This window comes from Harpia harpyja, chromosome 23, assembly GCF_026419915.1.
Source record: "Harpia harpyja isolate bHarHar1 chromosome 23, bHarHar1 primary haplotype, whole genome shotgun sequence".
In the NCBI taxonomy this organism is placed as follows: Eukaryota; Metazoa; Chordata; class Aves; order Accipitriformes; family Accipitridae; genus Harpia; species Harpia harpyja.
This window is the reverse complement of record NC_068962.1, coordinates 4,100,851-4,119,497: the sequence shown is the minus strand read 5'-3', so window position 1 is coordinate 4,119,497 and position 18,647 is coordinate 4,100,851. Positions and strand designations below refer to the sequence as shown.

The following is an 18,647-nucleotide window of genomic DNA, read 5'->3' as shown; positions in this document are numbered from 1 at the left end:
TGCACATTTGGAATGGCCCTTGGCAGTGCTGGGAGGCCACAGCATCCCGAGGCAATGTTCAGCCTCAAACTCAGCAGATACCAGGAACCAGAGTCGTGGTACAGTATCTTACCTCTCCAAAATACCAAATCTCCTGGTTTCTGTAGCCTTGAAACTCAGTGGGAGCCAGCAGCCAGGAGCCAGCAAGGTGCTGCTTATCAGCCGATCTGCAACGTCTTCCTTCGCTGAGGATCTTGCACCTCCTTCGGGGCTGTAGGGGCACAAGGAGAAGGAGGAGAGGAAAATGCAATCAGGTGCACCACTCAGCGGGCTGCTGAAAGTTGGAGTACACTGTAAGTTGAATCAGGCCTACCGTTGGAAATCAGTGATGCCAAAACCTTACGGTTTACTCTTTGAGGCAGTTAGCCCAGTGAGGTCTGGTGAGTACAGCCAACCTCTCAAAATTTCAATTGCCTTGAAATTTAAAAGGAGATCACACGCAGCGTCGTACAGATGCTCCAAAAAAGACCCGATTTCATTCATTCTAGACTGAATCTGAAATAACACCAGACATATTTGTTCATGGAAGTTTGAATGTGCTTCTGATGACAAGTTGAGTATGAGTATGATAACTCCTACTCAGAACAATGTCAAAACTTAAGATCCTGGGTTTTTTTTAAAGCTCTCTTTTTTCTTTCAGCTACTATTTTTTTCCGGGGCTTGTACCATCGTTTGGGGATGTGGTATATAGATAAAAGGATAATACAGCTCTGGAGAGTTCAAGCTGTTGCAATGATTAAGCAGAGGGTCTGGGGAAGGGAGGGTCTCTGAATACACACTGACTGAGGCTTTTCTTCAACTTTCCAAATGGATGGTGGCTGCAGAAACAAAAGGGCTTAACTGTCTGAAGGTGAAGTCATAAAAATACACCTGACAAGCATGAAGAACTTAGCACCAAAAATAATTATTGATATAAGCAGGTGACATGACCTGTGGTACAGAGCAGAGTGCTTTAGTGAACCAGACTCCTGAGGAAGGACAACGGTCTCATTCTGATTAACAGGTATTTGAAAGCTATCACAAACATGTATGAGCTTTATTATGGCCTTCTGATTTCCCTGAGCCTTGGGCACATCTGTTAACATCCAAAATATGTAAGCCATCCCATAGAGTATCTTTGTTCATGCTTTATTTGAGCCAGTCTAGCCAATTAAATCAGTTTTTAAAACAATTTAATGGCATTTCTGCCACTAGACGCGTTTTCCTGCAAACAGATGTTGCACCAGATGTAAGTGTGGATATTTGTTTTTATAGAGCTTGGAAGAACATCTGAAGTATGCGATGGCACAGTCCATTCTGCCCAAGACAGCCTTCATAAATAGCATTTTTGCAGATAGTTGGGGAAAGCTGTCAGGGTACAAGCGCAGGCATTTCTGAAACGCAGAGTGCGGCCAGCGTGGCACCTCTCGGCTTTACAGAGGTGCGGTGCAAAGCTGAGGCCACCGTGCTGCAGCGTGAGATGTGGTCCCTTACTCCCAGGCAGCCAAAAGCAGAGGTGAGCGGGAAGCAATGCTTAGCAGCTCCTCTCTGAAGTGCCTAAGGCATTTGTGAGCCCAAGATTGCATAAGAAAAACCTCAAATATTCTCATGCTGGACAGGAATAGGCATTCATGGCCTGAAACTACTGATGTGAAGGGATTCTGCTCTCACACACAAGCTCTGACGGGAACCTCAAACCACGTGCTTGCCCGACCAGCTCAGCCAAATCCAGTAGCCATTTGGGAGCATGGCCCAGGGCTATAATTAGTGGCAAGTTTCAGTTAGAGGATGTGGTTATACTTCAGTGGTGCAGCTGGCTTAAGTGGTTCCTGACAGCCAGCTACATGGTCCTGCCGTTGCACAGTTTGCAGTAGTGTTACCGCCACGGCCGTGTAGGGAAGGCAGGAAGATTTTTTGTTAGCTTGTTTTTAACGGGGCTCATTTCAGTGATGACGTTCACTGTGCTGGCTCCTGCAGTGGCCGAGAGCTGGATGTAGGTAACAGCGCAGCAGGTAGGAACTTCTGCCCGCTTTGCTGCTGAAGGAACCGTATTGTTTAGCCGTAACATGAGGCTGAAGGCAAATGCTTGGCCCTACAGGATAGAAGCCTGGCTATTCATTCTCACACTCGATTTTAATTAAAACCTGATTTTACACAAAATGGAACAGCTTCAAGGTGAGATTGAGATACACCTGCTAGAGAAAGCCTCAAGCTGAAAGAGTAGGGACTTGGTGCATGAGGGAGAGACAGAGGCTGGAGATACTGCAAAAAGGAGCTGAACTAGGAGCTCACCCACCATGGGTGGGTACCCTAGTTGCCAGGTCTTCTGGCCAGGTTGGGTGTCTCCCTGCTAGCTTGCCAACAGGCACGAGTCCTCTCCTCAGGGCACATCTGACACGGCAGGTCTCAGACACTCAAGTGTAGCCCCACACTAGCACTCTGACTGCCCCTTGCAGCACAGCTAATAGCCCAGGAAGATTTCCAGCCCATGCTGAACCCCCCACAGCCGTGGCTGTCAGGCCGGTAGTGCCAAGGCTGGTGGTTGTTAACCAGCCTTAACACGTCAGACTTCACATCATGGTGCAGTGACAAGTCCTGACTCTTGCTTTGCAAAACAAAGCCTGTGCCAGAGGTCAGTGTTGTAACACCGAGCACGCTACAACACAAGCCCCACTGCGGGGACAGGCAGATACCCGGTGAGGCATGGGAGTGTAGATCTTTGTGTTACTGCTTCAGCACTGGTTCCTCCTCCTTCTCCCCCTTTCCACGCCCCTGTTCCACCTGTCCTCCTTATTTCCAAATTAAGCTTTTGCTTTACATTTTCATCATCACACATGACAGGAAAATAGATTGCTACAGCCGTACGTGAAGCCTCAGTTTATTTATTGCAGGTGTGAGCCCATAGCTCTTGGAAAGCTGCATTAAGTGTAGTCCATCACCAGAATACAATATATTTGTTCTGGAGCAACGATCTCCATAGCACATTTTTATGCACACAGCTTTTCTGATTTGTGGAGCACCTGCTCCAAAGATGCCCTTGTTATACAAGAACCTGTACCTCACATAGGATCTGCAAAAGAGAGGAGAATTAAGCGTAGAGATAATTTTGCTTGTGGCAGAACGAAGGGGACCACAGCAGTTACCCAAAGGAAAAAAAAAAAAAAGTGAGAATGTCAAACCTAGGCTGTTTGGTATCATTGGCACAGATGAAGAGGAAACAAGTGAAGAGCTGACAGAACAAATCCAGCAGGCCCTTTATAAAACATCCACTGGTTTCAGCAGGAGTCTGAATGTTTTGTGTTCAGAAGCTCAGGTAATTGAGTCAAAACCGCACTATCATGACAAAGCTGTCTTTCACACGTGAGGAAATATTTCTCTACTATCTGTATGTGCTCCTGAGCTAGACGGTCAGGTCCTTTGGGTCACCTGGAGAAACCACATTGAGTTCGAGTAGAACGGCCACCCTCAGGCAAGGTCCTGGAAAGGATCTGCTCTCTGCCAGAGGACTGCAACTCTTAAAGTTCATTCTGATGCCTGTGGTCATGACTAACACCCGTATTCATTTCCAGCGATCCCAGGGAGAAAGCTGTTGGTGAAATGGGTCTCGATTCAGGGATGTGTTCCCTCCTGTACTTTTCAATGTAAGGTTTAGCCACTTCCCACACCTGTGAAACAAGAAAGTGAAACAGCAGGGTCAGAGGCAAAACAAAAGGTCAGGTAAGACATCAACGCACCAGTTCAGGAAACCCTGTAGAAGAGTTACTGGGATGGAGGTGAGAATTACAGACCTACGTAGATATGCTGTACGCAATCAGCGGAGCCAGAGAGGCAGCCAGAGTAAGGTTTAGGGAAGAGCATGTGGATGGAGTTGACAGGGGATGGGAAAAGATACAGCTCCAGGGGGACAAGGTGAAAGGATTCAAGGAGAAAACATTGCATCATGTCTTGTTACCAGGTTAATACTCTGTGTGCAATAGTTGGGAGAGGATTGCTGCCACTTGCTACAAAACCACTTGGTCATGAAGGGGACGGGGAAGCAAAATGGCTTCTGGCACGGTCAAAGAAGAAGGGAAGGGATGGTGGTTGGGGTTTAAGGCAGAAAAGGAAAATGTTCTACAGTCTCCTTTGTCTTTCCTCCTGTCAGAGCTGCAAGGCAAAAAAAAAGAGGGGGGGATTTTTTCTTCTCCCATTTGCTCACTCTCCTCAGTTCTTCTGTTACTTACGTTTTAGAAACAAATAAAACAGATAGATCCCATAGCTGTACAAATGCTTGGCCCAGGTTAGCACATTTCACCACTGCTATTCCCTCATCCACATCCCCTTATTGCTTCCAGACCATGCCCAAGGGCCTCAAGGCTGGGGAACGCTCACCGTCCCAGGAATGAGGATCACCATCTGGAGAGACTGCCTATTTCTCTGGACATCTGTGGGGTTATAGGACCCTGCCCTCAAATGATTCAAAGCTGGACCTATGTCTGGACCCTGCCAGATTTAATAACGTAAGCTATTTAGTGCACAGGGCAAGTTTAAGAACTGATTTCTAAATCCATCCCACTAAAACTAAGGAAAACCAAATCTCAGAAAATCTGGTGGGTTCGCCCCAGGCAGAGGAGTGCTTTCAGCGAGGCCATCCGGTGAACGCGTGGAGGGCTATTTCCAAAGCAGAGCTGCAGCGTGCTCCTCAGGACGGTCCTACTGCCCGTGCCGAAAAGTCAACGCTCACCTTCTGCTCCACGAGCAGCCTGTGAGCTGCTTCGATGTCTGGGGCCATGAAGCGATCCTTCATCCAAGGCCTGTAGCGAGACACGTTGCGAACATTGGCCAAACATTAACCACCGCCGCCGGCCTCCAGACGGGTAACCTCTGGGGGAGGCATTTATCTGATGTTACCTCACAACGGAGCGCACAAGGTCGTAGACCTTCTCCAATGGCGTTGTCGTTCTCAGAGGGCGTAGGAATTCAATGCCTTGGCAGGCCGCGAGCAGCTCAATAGCCAGAACTAGGAAATCAGAACAGCAAAAGGGATTTTCGGCAGGTACAGCTCCAGGTGAGGTTTCCCTTATAAAGCCATCCCTGGCCTTTGTTCTGGCTTATAAGATACTGTTTCAGGCAACGTGAAAAGACCAGTGGATTCACACACCCCAGAGAGGCAGCCCAGCAGCAGGATCGATTGTTTTATGGATGGTGCTGGGGCTAGTGTCCAGCATTTTAGCAAGCAGATTTTGGGTGCTCTGCCATACAGGCCTTTCAGTGTGCCAGGAACTCCTGGTCACCACAGTCTTAAATCCATAGGAATCCCTTCCAGGGTATCTGGAATACTCAAATTAATGGCCCTCATAAATCAGAAAACCTCTTTAGGACTGAGAAGAAAGGGGCCTGAACTATAAAAGAAAGTTCTGCCTACGAAGCTTGCAAGAGCCCATGTGAAAGCACCAGTAAAATTACAGAGCTCTGGAGGAGAATATTCTGTCTGGAGAAGTGTGCACTGTATCTGCCCACCTCACACCTGATCATTATTGGCATTAGTTCCTCATTTTCACAAGCCAGTTCACCCAAGGAACTGAGTGAAACAACTGGGTCTAGGACACGTTGTTTCTCAGCACGCTGTTGAAACACATGGTTTCTCAAACTTAGTTCTATAGAAATACATTTTTTTATGTGCAGAGAAATAAGTCTTCAGAGCACTCATATGTATAAACTTAAGTGGGCAAGTGAGTTCAGTATTTGTGTGCTGTGTATTGCTCTGCTCTCCCACTAACAGCTGACATCTGTATCTAAGCACACCATCTGCCAAATAAATACATAAATAAAAAGCAAGAGAGCAATCTGTCCTCGTAAGCAAGAGAGGAAAGTTTTGCTGAGTGTCCTGAGTAGCTTTTCACAAGAAACACTTAGTGCTAGATTTACCTCATTTCTGTTAGAAAGATCCAAATGCTTGTAAAAGTATGCATTTAATATAGTATTTTTTAGATAGTTCTTTCAGATGCATTAACTCCTTTTTTCTTAAAATAGATCTAAGAAGAATGGCACTAATGTCTTCACCTAGTTGCATACATAAGGTCTGTCTGGAAATCAGCATTTTAATTTTACCTTGTTCCACATGTTCAATAACTCTCAAAGCTTTTCTTGCAGCCCATCCTCCCATGGACACGTGATCCTCCGTAGCAGCACTGGTTGAGAGAGAATCCACAGAAGAGGGGTGGCACAAGGCTTTGTTCTCAGAAACTGCAAAAATCCAGCGCAATAAATGTAGGACAGAATGGGCACGAGACAGCAGAAGTAATGGCTAACTTGGAGCAAAGAGCCCGTCCACCACCTCAGGTCCAACTATTGCTCCTCTTTTGAGAACGCTTCAATGTTTTACCTGGACTGAGTAATTTGTAATAAACACCTTGAAAACTACCATTGCCTCTGAAAACAGTAACCAATACCAGTCTTTAGATGCAAATATTAACCAAATATAGAAAGACTGCTCACTCCTCCCTTATCTCTGGGGTTGAATTGCTCTGGCTCAAAGGTCCAATGGAAACTGAAGAAAAAGAGTGGACAACATAACTGAAATACAAGCCTGGTCTTGCCTGTTACTTCAAGACAACTCTTTGTAAAAAGCATTGGTTCCTTCTGTTTTCAGTCACAGATACTGCCCCTATCCTGGTTTCAAGAAGAGAGCTAGAGATCAGCATCTTGTCTCTTCTCATCGGAGCTGAGGCACTTGCAGAACTTGCTCCATGATGCTGCGGGAGCATGGCACAAACCCTCTCCCACCCTCCTTGCCTCGCTACAAGGCTGCCCATGTCCCTGCTCTGGGCACACACACCCCTGAGGGTGGGAGCACTCTGGCTTTGAAAGCTGGGTGCGAGACCTGGAGTAAGTCTCTCAAGCTGCACCCAAAAGCGAGGGGAATTTGGCTGCCGGAAGGGTTGTAGGCACCATCTGATGACAATTTGAGGTTGCAAATTGCTCTTTAGAAGAGAAGAAACCAAGCCTGCATTCACAGTGCTCTGGCTGCACGCAGACCTTCTCTTTCTAAAGCCCCGCAGGATGCCGCATAATGTCCTCACCAAATTAGGGGCTTCAGAAAAGCAACAAGAGCAACAGAGAGGTGGTGACACCAATTGCAAATAGGCTGGAGTGACACAGTCCAGGGCCAGAGCCCAGCTGGCACATTCAGGCAGGCAACAGCAGGTCCCAGAGAGGCTGCATGTGACTACTGCAAACAGTTGGGTCTGGCAGGCACAGTGCTACCAGAGAGGAAGGGAGAGACACATCCAGAGGCATTGCAAAACATCTGCAAATTTTTTGCAGCTTTGTCTATTAACCCTAGGAGTGAACAACATTAGCTGGTACACGAACACCTTCGAAACTGGCAGAGCAACTTTAAAAACATTAGTAATACCTTGTTTAAAAACAACAACAAAAAAGAGAGCTCAAACTTCGCTTTTAGACAAATTCCTGGCTATTTTGACCAGGGGAAGATGGTTTTAACCCATGGATTCCTGCTGTCAGTGCAGCAATGAGTTAGGAGGCAGGGCTGTCATTTTCATTCCCTGCAGCAGAGACCCCAGAATCTCTCGCTCCAGATTGAGGAACTGAGCTGTAAAACCTGAAGCCAAGCAACAGCTAAGGCCTGGAGGCATCCTAAACTCTGCCCAGCCAAAAGGAAAAGTTTCCAGCCTTCGAACACGAGGACAAACACTTCAGCTCCTTTTCCAGCCCCAATTCCCAAAATGGCCTCTAGGCAAGGTTCCTTTATTACATCAATTTAGTTCATTGACTTTTTTTTTTTCTGCAGGATGTTTATCTACACATTTACCCAACATCTCTGTTCCTTTATCTGTTTGCATCTCTTATAATTTACTCTCTACTCATAGCATGTTTATCTTTATATTGGCTCATGCTTTCCTGAACCTATGAACTGTAATATCCCAGGGGCCAGCAGGCTTCTTGTTGCCTTAGTCATGAGTACTAGAGGAAAAATGTATAATGCTTATTTTCAGTGTGCTCCTCCGATAACCAGCCCCAGGAACACCAGTCTCCCGAGGACTGTGGAGTCTGATATTGATGTACAGACCCGGCCATCAAATGGAGACACCGAGTACTAAGGGTATCAGGCTCAGCTTTGAGACAAGTGGTGTCCCCATGCTAGTGAGAAGTAAGGAATAGAGGTATCCCTTGCTTACAGACCATAACTATTCAAACAGAGGTTCTAGGTTCAGCAGAGTGCCTCAGACAGATGTATGTTTGTTGCCTGCAGTGTTTGCTGTTAATTACAGCCCTGTCTGAGCTGATTTACAGGCTCCCGGGTACAGAGCTGTCACTGATTTCAACCAGAGCTCTTGTGTTGGTGACTCTAAATCAGAGTGCTCCCTGCCAATCCCATAAAGATGCAAGCAGGCAAGCATTCCCACCAAAGTCCACCTAAGGGTTTGCATGCTCAGAATGCTAAACATGCCCATGGATCAGTGCAGAATAAAGAATGCCGAGCTGAAATAACTGCAGCTGTGCTCAACACTCAAACTTTGCACCCAGACAGCACAAAGCACGTGGAGAAGAGATGGAAAACAAGAGTGAGATCCCTTTGTATCTACTACCAAATTACAACTGCCTTGATATAAATTGGTCTTTCTAGCTTGCTCTCTTGATGATATTGCCCAAGCACTCACCCAGGGCAGCTGCTGTACAGTGTGCAATCATGAAGCCAGAGTTCAGACCTCCTTCGGTGACTAAAAATGCAGGCAGTTCGCTGAGCGAGGGGTTGCAGAGCCTCTCAATTCTTCTTTCACTTATTGCAGCGAGTTCGTGCACCCCAATTGCCAAATAGTCTAGAGCCTATAAAAGAAGGTCTCATTAAACCAGACAACAGAAACAAACAAAACAGAAACTACAAGGTTTTTCTTCTTTCTCCAAATGCTTAATTACCTTTGCAGGATATTCACCATGAAAATTTCCTCCAGAAATGGTCTCTGCTCTTTCAGCAAACACCATCTTTAAGGAGAAGTTAGGGAGCAAACATGAGTGAAATACGTGTCAGATATCTGTTAGTAATCAGAATATCTTAACTGAAGGAACGTTTGCGCTAATGGGCTTTTATTTGCAAGCATATTATATTACATCCGCATGTTCACTTTTCAGAAAACGAAGACCCAATCTCAGTTCTCCCATTTTTTCAAATGGGCTACATAAAATGAGGTCTTTGATCAGGGGCGGGGAGGGGTGCAAAGAAACACATGTGTTTGGATCCTAGCATAGTTTCTCAGTTCCTTGGTAGATTCTCTCCATGGCAGATACAATTTTAGACAGGTTACAAGCTGTAACGCTTATCAGCTATGGATGCGATGTCATGTATAGCATCATTATACTGCTGAGGGGAATCCAGGCTTGCTCAGCACCAGTGCAAGAACTGTGCCCAGAGTTTACCAGGCTGAGCCATGAGGAGGTTTACCGGCCACACGTGTTTTGGCTGCCTTCCCTGACTGAGTGCAAATCTTGCTCTATAGTGCAGGTTTCACTCATGCTGCACCAACAGATGTGTCATACAAGTCACCATCCGTCTATGTCCATTTGGTTGCCAGGTCCCATCTATCCACATATTCAATATAAGTGTATAGATTCTCATCTAGGAAACATTTAACATGCACTAAACTGCATACACACGTGGTTTCCTTGCCCCAACACACACTTGCATGCACCAGTGCCGATGCGGAGAAAGGAAGAGAGGTTGCTGTTGCAACCAATGGTAGTTATTGACTGAAGCCAGTTACGACTTTTTTGCCTCCTATGCAAATAATTGTATAGAAGAAAAGGATAAAAAAGGCCAAGGAACATTTTACATAGAAATGAAGTCATCAAAAAGATACAGGGTTATCCGTGGCACTATTGATTTCAGTTGTCATGATGTCCTTCACAAAAGCAATTGTATCATTTACAACTCCGTGGACCTAGAACAAAAGACATTAGCACCTGAGCTTAGTATCTACACTTAGTTCATCTTCAGGTTGCTAACCAAGCTGCAGGCACTCTCTTTCCCATCATCCCAGTCTCTACATCCACACATGAAGATGGTCTTGTATTTGCTCTTAAAATCAGGAGCATCACTATGGGACACTACCCATCCTAGACACCTGAAAGACTCTATTTACTATTATTATGACAGTATTGCTAAAAGGGTAATCCAAATACGTTATTCTTTACTTGTTTGGGTTGGTTTACCCTAAATGGAAGATAAGATACTTTTTCAGAGGCCAAAGTGTTATTAGGAGAGACATAACCTTACAAAGCCCCCATAGAAAACAAAACCTCTCATTAATTAACTTTCATTAATTCCACTGATTTAATAGCTTTGCTCATGTTAAAACTGACAGGGTTGAATTCTTCCAGTACGTTAGAGATACTATAGGTTGAGGAACAACCTATCACTCTGGCTGCTTCCAGAAACACCTTTCCCCAGTTCATGGTCTTAGCATCAATGCAGAATAAATGCCCTAAAAAGCCTGCAAGAGTAGAAACCAGCACCTTCCCCTGCTTCCGACACTCGGCCGCTTTCAGATCTGAACACAGCTTTGCTAGACGCTGCCTGATGGGTGCGTGCATAGGATCAATTCATACTAACTTTGAAGTGAGGGAGAAGCAAAATAAAACCACTTCCTCTAATGGAGTCAGACAATGCACAGTTGACAGTATTTCAGGTGGGGGAACTTTACCATCATTTATCTAGTGCTATGAAAGGAAATAAAAGTCAGTTTTTACCTGAGGGCAGCAGCGCATCGTGTACGCGTCCTGAACTCGGTCACAGAATCTATGGCTCTCTAGAAGATACAAGGGAGGAAAAAACCAAATATTCCTCACACAAAAGCATATGGGCTACTGCCGAAAGATCCAGCTAGACCCTGTGTAACCTGAAAGGGTGAAGGTTAAGATTGTTCACCTGCTATTTCTGATGGATGATGGTCAGAATCTAGAAGGGACCTGAATCGAAATGCTACTTCAGCCTGCCCTCGATGTGGGCGAACCGCGTGAATATCTAGTAAAACAAGTTAGACTGTTAGGTTTTGTTTCTCTTGTCAACGGCTTTTACGCAAACAGACAGGAAAGGCCCAGTACCCACCAGTGTCAAAGGCCCTTGTTGTACCCTTCAAGACTTCAAGTGTAAGGGCAGCTATTATGTCAGCTTGTCTAGCAATAGCACCAGCTCTTTCAACTGCTTCGCATCCCAGCGAGGTGATCATTTGTGTCCCATTGATGAGAGCCAGACCCTTCAAAGAGAGAGCAGATGTAAGCAAATTCATTGCAGCTATTCCACAGACTGTGGTAATTCCCCATCTCCGTGATAATTCTCCTTCTCATATGACTGAGTTAAAAGACCTTTGCTCAGCTTCCTGGATCATCCTGAAATCATAAAATGCACAGCTGGACTGGGCATCTTTGCTACATAAATTGTCAATGGTCATGACCCTACTAAGTCAGCTCCAGTAGTTCCAAGCAAGAGGTTTATTTCATGTTATTTCAAGCTTAAGCAAGAAAAGTACAGGAAATGTGTATTCTTTTCCAGTTCTTGGGAAATGGAATGCTATTTTTATTCATTTCTTAAGTTATTAGTTAAACCAAAGAAGTTATGAGCATGAGGGGGTGCGAAAACCAATCATAATAAGGAAGTGGAGAATTAAAACAGCATTAGAAGTTATAACTGCTTTAAAAGATTTGTTGAGTTCAGTTAGAACTAGCTTCAGGTTTGTTCTAAATAAACATGAGACCCATGGGAGCCTTCCGTTTGCCTTTAGGAGACACTGGATTTGACTTCTTGCTCCTGGTGCTGTTTTGCAGCTACTGAGGCCCCTTACCAGAGAGCTCCACAGCCCTCCAATCTGTTGTGTTCCCACGTAAAATTTAATACTTGGAGTGAGATTCATCTCACCTAGTTTTAATGATCTCGGAGTCAGATACCTGGCTCAAGTCAGTCATCTGAGCTCCTGTTATGGTCAAAGTGCAGAGAGGTACCTTGAGAGGGCTTCTTAGACAGCTGTTTCAGGATGATGTAGTGTGTTTTCTGAAGATGCCCATCTCTTTCCACCGACCACAGGGCCAATCTACACATCAAGTTTGGGTCTGACATCTCAAGTCAAGCAGGGTGACACTAGGAGAGGTGGATCCCACTCCTGATAATACTTCATTAATATCATTCTGAAGCTTGGTTTAAAATGACTGTTAATTCATTTTAGGCTGAAATTATTAAGTATAAAGCAACTAGTGATTGACTATGATTGTTTTTCATCAGCTGGCATCATTATACTTTATTACCTCTTTTGGTTTCAAGGTAATTGGTCTCAGACCATGGGCTTCCAGGACCTGTGAAGGAGTTTAATGACAAGGTAATTAATGAAAAATGTTTTTTAGTAATTCAGCCACCAAAACTTTTAAATCATGAACGTTTCCATAAATAAAAATATTAACAAATTCCTTAAGTGAAGGGAGAAAAAAAAGCTTTATATCACAAACATTTAAAATATTTTTTTCTGCTGGGCTAAATAAAAGACAGCATTTTGGGGCTTCCAAGCTAGCACCTCATTTCCCAATGCCAGTAAAAGAAGGTAGTAGGAATGCTGAAGTGAGATACTGTCACAGCCCATTAACATCTACCATGTATTAGCTGATGGGAGAGAGTAACAGGAGAGAAGGCTGGAAACATCTTGGGAATGTAGTTCGGCCTATGCCCTGCCTCATAGCAGGTTTGGCTTGCATAAACTATTCGTTCTTCATAAATGATTCCCTAACCCTTTCTACAGAAAATCTCCAATGACAGGAAGAGTCCTGCTCAGTTTATTCTATACGTGTCTATTCCCTAGGGCAATCGCTCTCGTGGGAAATGGGGGAAAAGGTGTAACTTTGATTCTGATTAGAGTCCTCTCGACCTTTCCAACTGAAGAGGTAACACATCTCAGAGTGTACAACGGTAACTTCTGGTCCCGAAGGTCCACAACACCCTGGCCTGCTTCTTCCCTACTCCTCTCCCTGTGTAGTTCTCAGTATTTCTCCAACCTACAGTGATGGTACAGCTATCAATCCATGAATAAATTTGGTGTTCAAATATTCATGGACAGAAGTGATAGGTGTAGCAGAACAAACTACCATGAAAGACTCCAGAGGGGCCAGACTTGGAGATATTCAACACTAAATCAATCTGCTGATGTGTTATTGACAGAATAAGGTAATTAAAAATTAATTCCATCCTAAAGCTTCCATCTTGTAAAGGAAGATGCTATAAAGGTTCCCTGTAACCCTAGTTAATCTATCAAAAATGAAATGTCTAAACCTGTGTATTCACTTAAAGCCATTATAAAATCAGTAGAAATTTTACTGATAAGTTTCTGCCTCCAATAAATCTCCAGTCACTCTCAGCATCTGAAGTTTTGAATTTGAGAGGTAATCTTAGTTTTGTTGGAACAGTATTGATGTTTATGGAACTGAAGATGTAGAAACAGTTCTTTCAAAGCTGATATCACATCCTGTCCCTCTCTCCAGATCCTAACTGATGTCACTGCAGTGTCTTGTATTGCTATACTATGGCATGGTATTTCTTTAAGGACTTAATAACATGCTGTATAGTCTATCTGCTCCAGTGACAGGTGAGTCAGTTATTCCATTCTCATGGACCCACCTTCCTCAAGGTAGAAGCAACCTAGTCCCAGTTCAAACTGGTACAAAAAATCCAAAGGTTTTACCAGTTCCTAATCTGAGCAAAAGCTCGCGCTCTCTCAAAGTGACAGGCAATTTGGCAAATGAGCCAGCAAGCAGGAAAAAAGCAATCAGCTGCACGAGTCTTACATATTTAGCATCAGCCCAGCCACTCTTTGGGGACCACATCTTTCCCTCTCCAATTAATCCCAGAGCAAGATGAGAGAGGGGGGCCAAGTCTCCACTGGCTCCAACTGTCCCTTTCTCAGGGATATAAGGAAGGCAGGATGCTAGAAAGAAAACAAAAACAAATCCTGTTAGAGCTTCCCCTCGATACACTCCTTGGAAAACAGAGAAGCCAGCACATCAGCGTCGTCACGGTGTGGTAACATCTTGCAATCATGGTCAATGGCACCAACAGGACTACTCTCATTGCAGACTAGGATTTGCCCCTGCTCGAAGGCTAGCTGCAGTTTGTAAAGAAATCAATTCTCTTCTGCATTTGGTTCTGCATTTGGTTTTGGAGTGGGGGGACCACAGCCCAGAATGATTGCATCTGCAGCCAGGCAGGTAAAACATAATTTCTCAACTCTTCGTCACGGGGTGACCACCTGGTGTGGACAAAGCTACCTCTTCATTCCTCACTCCACTAAACATGGGGTAACTCCCACAAGCCATCTGTGAGCCCTCTTCCCCCTACCCCAGCCCTCTGAGCACTGAACATGTAGAAATGAAGAAACGGAGCCCATGGAAATGCGGAAAAAGCAGGGAAGGGAACAGTCTGTTTCTTTTCTTTTGCAGAGTTAAACACTGAATTGCAGCTCCTTCACCCACTGCGGGAGGAGGAGAGAGCAACACAGAGCAACACTGCACAGAGAAAAAAACAAACACAACCAGGTGCTGCTCAAAGGGGTCTGTTCGACAAACACCAACATGTACAGTTTTCTACATGGTAACAGCCCCACCCAAAAATCCTGGCATCCCAAAAAATGGTGGCACATGCGACAGGACAAAAATTAGAGACTTGAGCCTTTGTAGAAGAGCTCGCCCAGAGTCAGAGTCATGCTCTCAGTCAAGCTTAGTCTTGAATTACTTGACCTCTTAGAGGTTCATTTCCCAAACTTCTGCCTGTTGTATCCCTTTCTCTCAGCCTTTTGTGTCACTTCGGCTCACAACCCATGTTCTTCAACAGAGGAACGGTCTCTAGCCATGACCTTCTACAGGACTGGTCACAGCCAAGCTTTGGTTCTGGTCTCTACAACTACCAAGTCAAAAGACCAACATCCATAGCTTGATCCATTGAGCTACACCCTTTAATGAAAGAGTTAAAAGAAGAAAAAAAAAAAAGGGGAAAGGGGGATTTTCTTTAAATATCTTTTTACCATTAAATGCTTCAATAACTTGCTGGAGCGTTTCTAGGGATATTCCACTGTATCCTTTTGCTAGGACATTGATTCTCAGCGCCAACAGCATGCGAGATCTCTCTGGGCTCAAAGGTTTCCCCACACCTGAAACAGTAACCCTCTTGGTTACTAACCCACTACCAACAGCGGCAGAAAAGGGAAAAACACCAAGCGATTTCTTATTACCTGCAGAATGCGAACGAACCAGGTTCACTTGAAGCTCCCTGTGGGAAAAAAAAAAAAAAAAAAAGTAAAAACCCAAATAAGTCTTGTCAGGTTTTATTTTGCACAAAGCAAAGGGAAATACTGAAGCAGCCCTCTCACCTAACCACAGAGTATACACGTACAGGGTCAAACTGCTCCCTCGTCTCCCTTTCCTGAAAAGAAAGGACGGAGAAAGCCGCAGACACCACTTACCTCAGCTTATTGTTTGGGATGACAGTCCTGGCAAACTTCCCAAACCCCGTGGTGATTCCATAAACAACTGCAAGAAACATACACTGCTGGTTAAGGAGGGAACCTGATGAAGTTTTTTAAATACTTAACAATTAGAGGTAAAAATATTTACCTGTCTGTTCCTTTACAATCCTTTCAATCACTTCTCGTGATTGTTTGACTCTAGCTTCAGCTTCAGGTGTGAGCTAAAACAGTTTAAAATATAAGTTTATCTATCATTATTTAAGTTTAATTGTAGAAAGATAAACAAGTAATTTTTAGCTGCATTTGTTCAGGATCTTTACCTTTATCTTGTAGAGCCCCTTTCCTAAATTGACCAAGTCCTCTGTGGCTAAGCTGTTGCCATCTAAAAAAATATACTACACCAAAGAAGCACCTTTTAGTTTGGGATACGTATAAAGTTGCTTAATAATCACAATAAAAGAAAAAAACAGAGTCCAAACTCAGCAATGACAGGAAGCTCACTCACACTCATTTGTAAGATAGGAACTCGTTAACAAAAACTTAATAAGCACATTATAGTTTAGATTCCTAGACCCAGCCAATCTAACTGCCCCTGCTCTCGTGAATGCTGCAGTAGCTGAACTCTCAGCACACGCTGGCGAATAGCAGGATTTGTTACCAAGTTGTAAAATTATTGGCGATTCGTACCTGTTCTGGTTCTCGGTATTTGCTGTATCTGAAAGTTCTGTAAAGGAAAATGAAGGGCAGACAGGATTTCACAGGCAGTGACCATTCGATTACAGCTGGCAATGTGTTTTAAGAATGAAGGAACACTAAAAATCCAGGGAAATCTAGGGAATTATAAATCTGGAATTATACAAAAGTTCACGTAATGCTCAAAAAAGGATACAAATGAACTCCTTCTGGCTGAGATGGTATGAAATCTGGAGACATTATATCTCCTTCTATAACTAGAAAAAATGTGCAAATAAACATGAACAGGATTAAATTGTATTCTTCTTATAAATGAACTTGTTATTCATTGCAATATACACCAGTAAGAATTCCAATTTGCAGTTATCAGCCCCAAATATATTTGTATGCTTCTAGGAAAATAACACGGGACTATGTAGTTTATTTAAGGTACTCTAAAGGCAAAAGAGCTGCCCAACCCTCAGACATATGCTCCATATCCCATACAATCATACAGCATATATGATATCATATACAAATGATGTATATGGAATCCTGTAGCTTCTATACCTATAGTTCTATACTTAAAAACATGGCGCATGTTGGTACTTTTCCATAAAAATCATAGAGGCTATCTCAGACGCAATTTTAGATAAACTAAAGGACAGTTTGCTGACTCAGATGCCAACGTGGTCACTCTGCGACGTGTTGCTTAAGGTTTTGCTTACCAACTTCAACAAATTCATTGTCCTCTAGAGCATCCTCCACTGTATCATCAAGATCCAGCAAGCCAAGTCCCTTGCACCTTCGAATGTAAAATTTTACTTCTTCCACCGAGGCAAATCCCCCGTTGTCAGGTTTGTTCTTCATGTACCGTCTCACAGCTTCCTTTCCTAGCCACCCAATTGTGTTTGTGGAGTTTAGGCACGGCACTGCCAGCCATTCTCCTCGGACGTGCACCGTGTATCTCGGCATGCTTTCTCTCCGAAGTTGTCCCTTGACCGAGAAGGGCTGCAGCGTGCAGCAGCCTTACATTTACCGCACGACAGCCTGAAAAGCAGTGAAGTCCAGAGTTGCAATCAGATAGAGGCAAAAAGCCACCCCCAAAATCCCCACCTTTGTAAATAAGCGAGATCAATGTATCCAGCTGCCTTCAGCCAATCAAACCAAACCCAGGGAGCACACCCTTTTTATGCAAAGGCAAACCACCCCCGCCATTACCACAGAAATTTTTTTCTAAAGATCACGTCAGGAATATAGAAATGAAAATCTAGGAGCTAGATTATGTAGCAAGAATAGATCAATCAATCAGAATAAGCTGGAATGCAACTGTTCTAAAAACTTCAGGGTTTAACAAAAGTTAACGAAGTTGTCACCTGGCAGTAGATGACGCTAATGAAAACCTCCGCGAGGGAGAGGGCTGGAAGACAGTCACCCCATTACAGGTGGGTCACGGCTGCTAGGATTGCAAGGAGACTGGATTCTACCCATACATCTCCATCTAGAGCAGGATGAGAGCAGACAGTGTAGGAAGCAAGCCTGCTTTGCTCCGTCCAAGCTGAAGTTAGCAAATGTAGTTTTGTATTGCAGGGGAGGAGATTAACGAGTTTCCCTCTGTTACGCGTTCACTTACGCTCTGGAAGATGTTGCTAGAACACGTAGCACAAATATTGGGCCGTACCTGCCACTACCGGGACTGGTGCTGCTATACCACGCCTCTTTTGCAGGCAGATGCATGGCAGAAAAGATGTGGAGAAATACCTCTTAAGATGGCCAAAATAGCATTTAGCAATTACCACGTCCACACGGAAACTGGAAATACCTTTGTTTTTAGAGACAAAACAACACTCACAGCCCATGCTACCCACAATAGTGTTCTCCGACAAAGGGACTACTATAAAGTGCACTTACCTGGGGTGAATTATTGTAGGGAATTTTAACTTGAGACCCATCGGCAGGAGTCTCTGTGTGGGAGACGTTGCCCCAGCAGAGCAGGACAACGCTAGTGAAAGCCACACCGGCCACTATTTTTTCTTGCTAGCTCTGACAGCAAGAAACCAGGATTAGCTGGCAGCATGAACTCCCAACTGCCGAATCACTATCTATGATATATGGGCTTTTATGACAAAATGTTACCCCAAAACTAGTAACATAAAACATTTCTAACACAAAGAACGGGAGTTTGCATTGTGATCCGACAGCTTGACCCAGAACCTGTGAACACCAGATACCCCCTACCAGAGCCTTGCCCGAGAGAATCCCCGTTCATTTGGGTGATGCTGTAGCAGAAGCCTAATTAGATTCTCGGAGTGAATGAAAGGAACCGGGTAAATTTCTAATCTGAAATCTAGAAAAATTCTTTTCAGTGAGTTTTCTAGCAGAAGTTCTCACTCATTCAGAGTAGCAAAGAGAACGAATGGCTCATTAGGTCCTTACCACAAGAAAGCCTGTAAGTTCTTCACACAC

General features: G+C 44.3%; 1 protein-coding gene across 1 annotated transcript; it reads right to left on the bottom strand.

Annotated features, from left to right (window-relative positions):
* Nucleotides 1-2,864: 2,864 nt before the first annotated feature.
* HAL (histidine ammonia-lyase) lies at nucleotides 2,865-17,231 on the bottom strand. The gene is made up of 20 exons (XM_052774670.1): nucleotides 16,910-17,231; nucleotides 16,399-16,459; nucleotides 16,197-16,224; nucleotides 15,830-15,904; nucleotides 15,658-15,730; nucleotides 15,507-15,573; nucleotides 15,276-15,313; nucleotides 15,069-15,194; nucleotides 13,837-13,976; nucleotides 12,313-12,360; nucleotides 11,123-11,270; nucleotides 10,943-11,038; nucleotides 10,765-10,823; nucleotides 9,876-9,956; nucleotides 8,938-9,003; nucleotides 8,682-8,847; nucleotides 6,109-6,243; nucleotides 4,909-5,017; nucleotides 4,742-4,811; nucleotides 2,865-3,683 (listed from the first exon to the last, which is right to left on the bottom strand). The coding sequence occupies exons 1-20, from the start codon at nucleotides 17,154-17,156 to the stop codon at nucleotides 3,534-3,536; spliced, it is 1,983 nt and encodes a 660-aa protein (XP_052630630.1). The 5' UTR covers nucleotides 17,157-17,231; the 3' UTR covers nucleotides 2,865-3,533.
* Nucleotides 17,232-18,647: the final 1,416 nt, after the last annotated feature.

Excerpts from the sequence above, each read along its gene's own strand:
- HAL (XM_052774670.1), bottom strand. The coding sequence starts at position 17,156 with ATGCCGAGATACACGGTGCACGTCCGAGGAGAATGGCTGGCAGTGCCG. Across the intron at positions 15,195-15,275 it reads GGTTCGTTCGCATTCTGCAG|GTGTGGGGAAACCTTTGAGC; the intron begins GTAATAAGAAAT and ends TTACTGTTTCAG. Across the intron at positions 12,361-13,836 it reads GCTGGGCTGATGCTAAATAT|GTCCTGGAAGCCCATGGTCT; the intron begins GTAAGACTCGTG and ends ACTCCTTCACAG.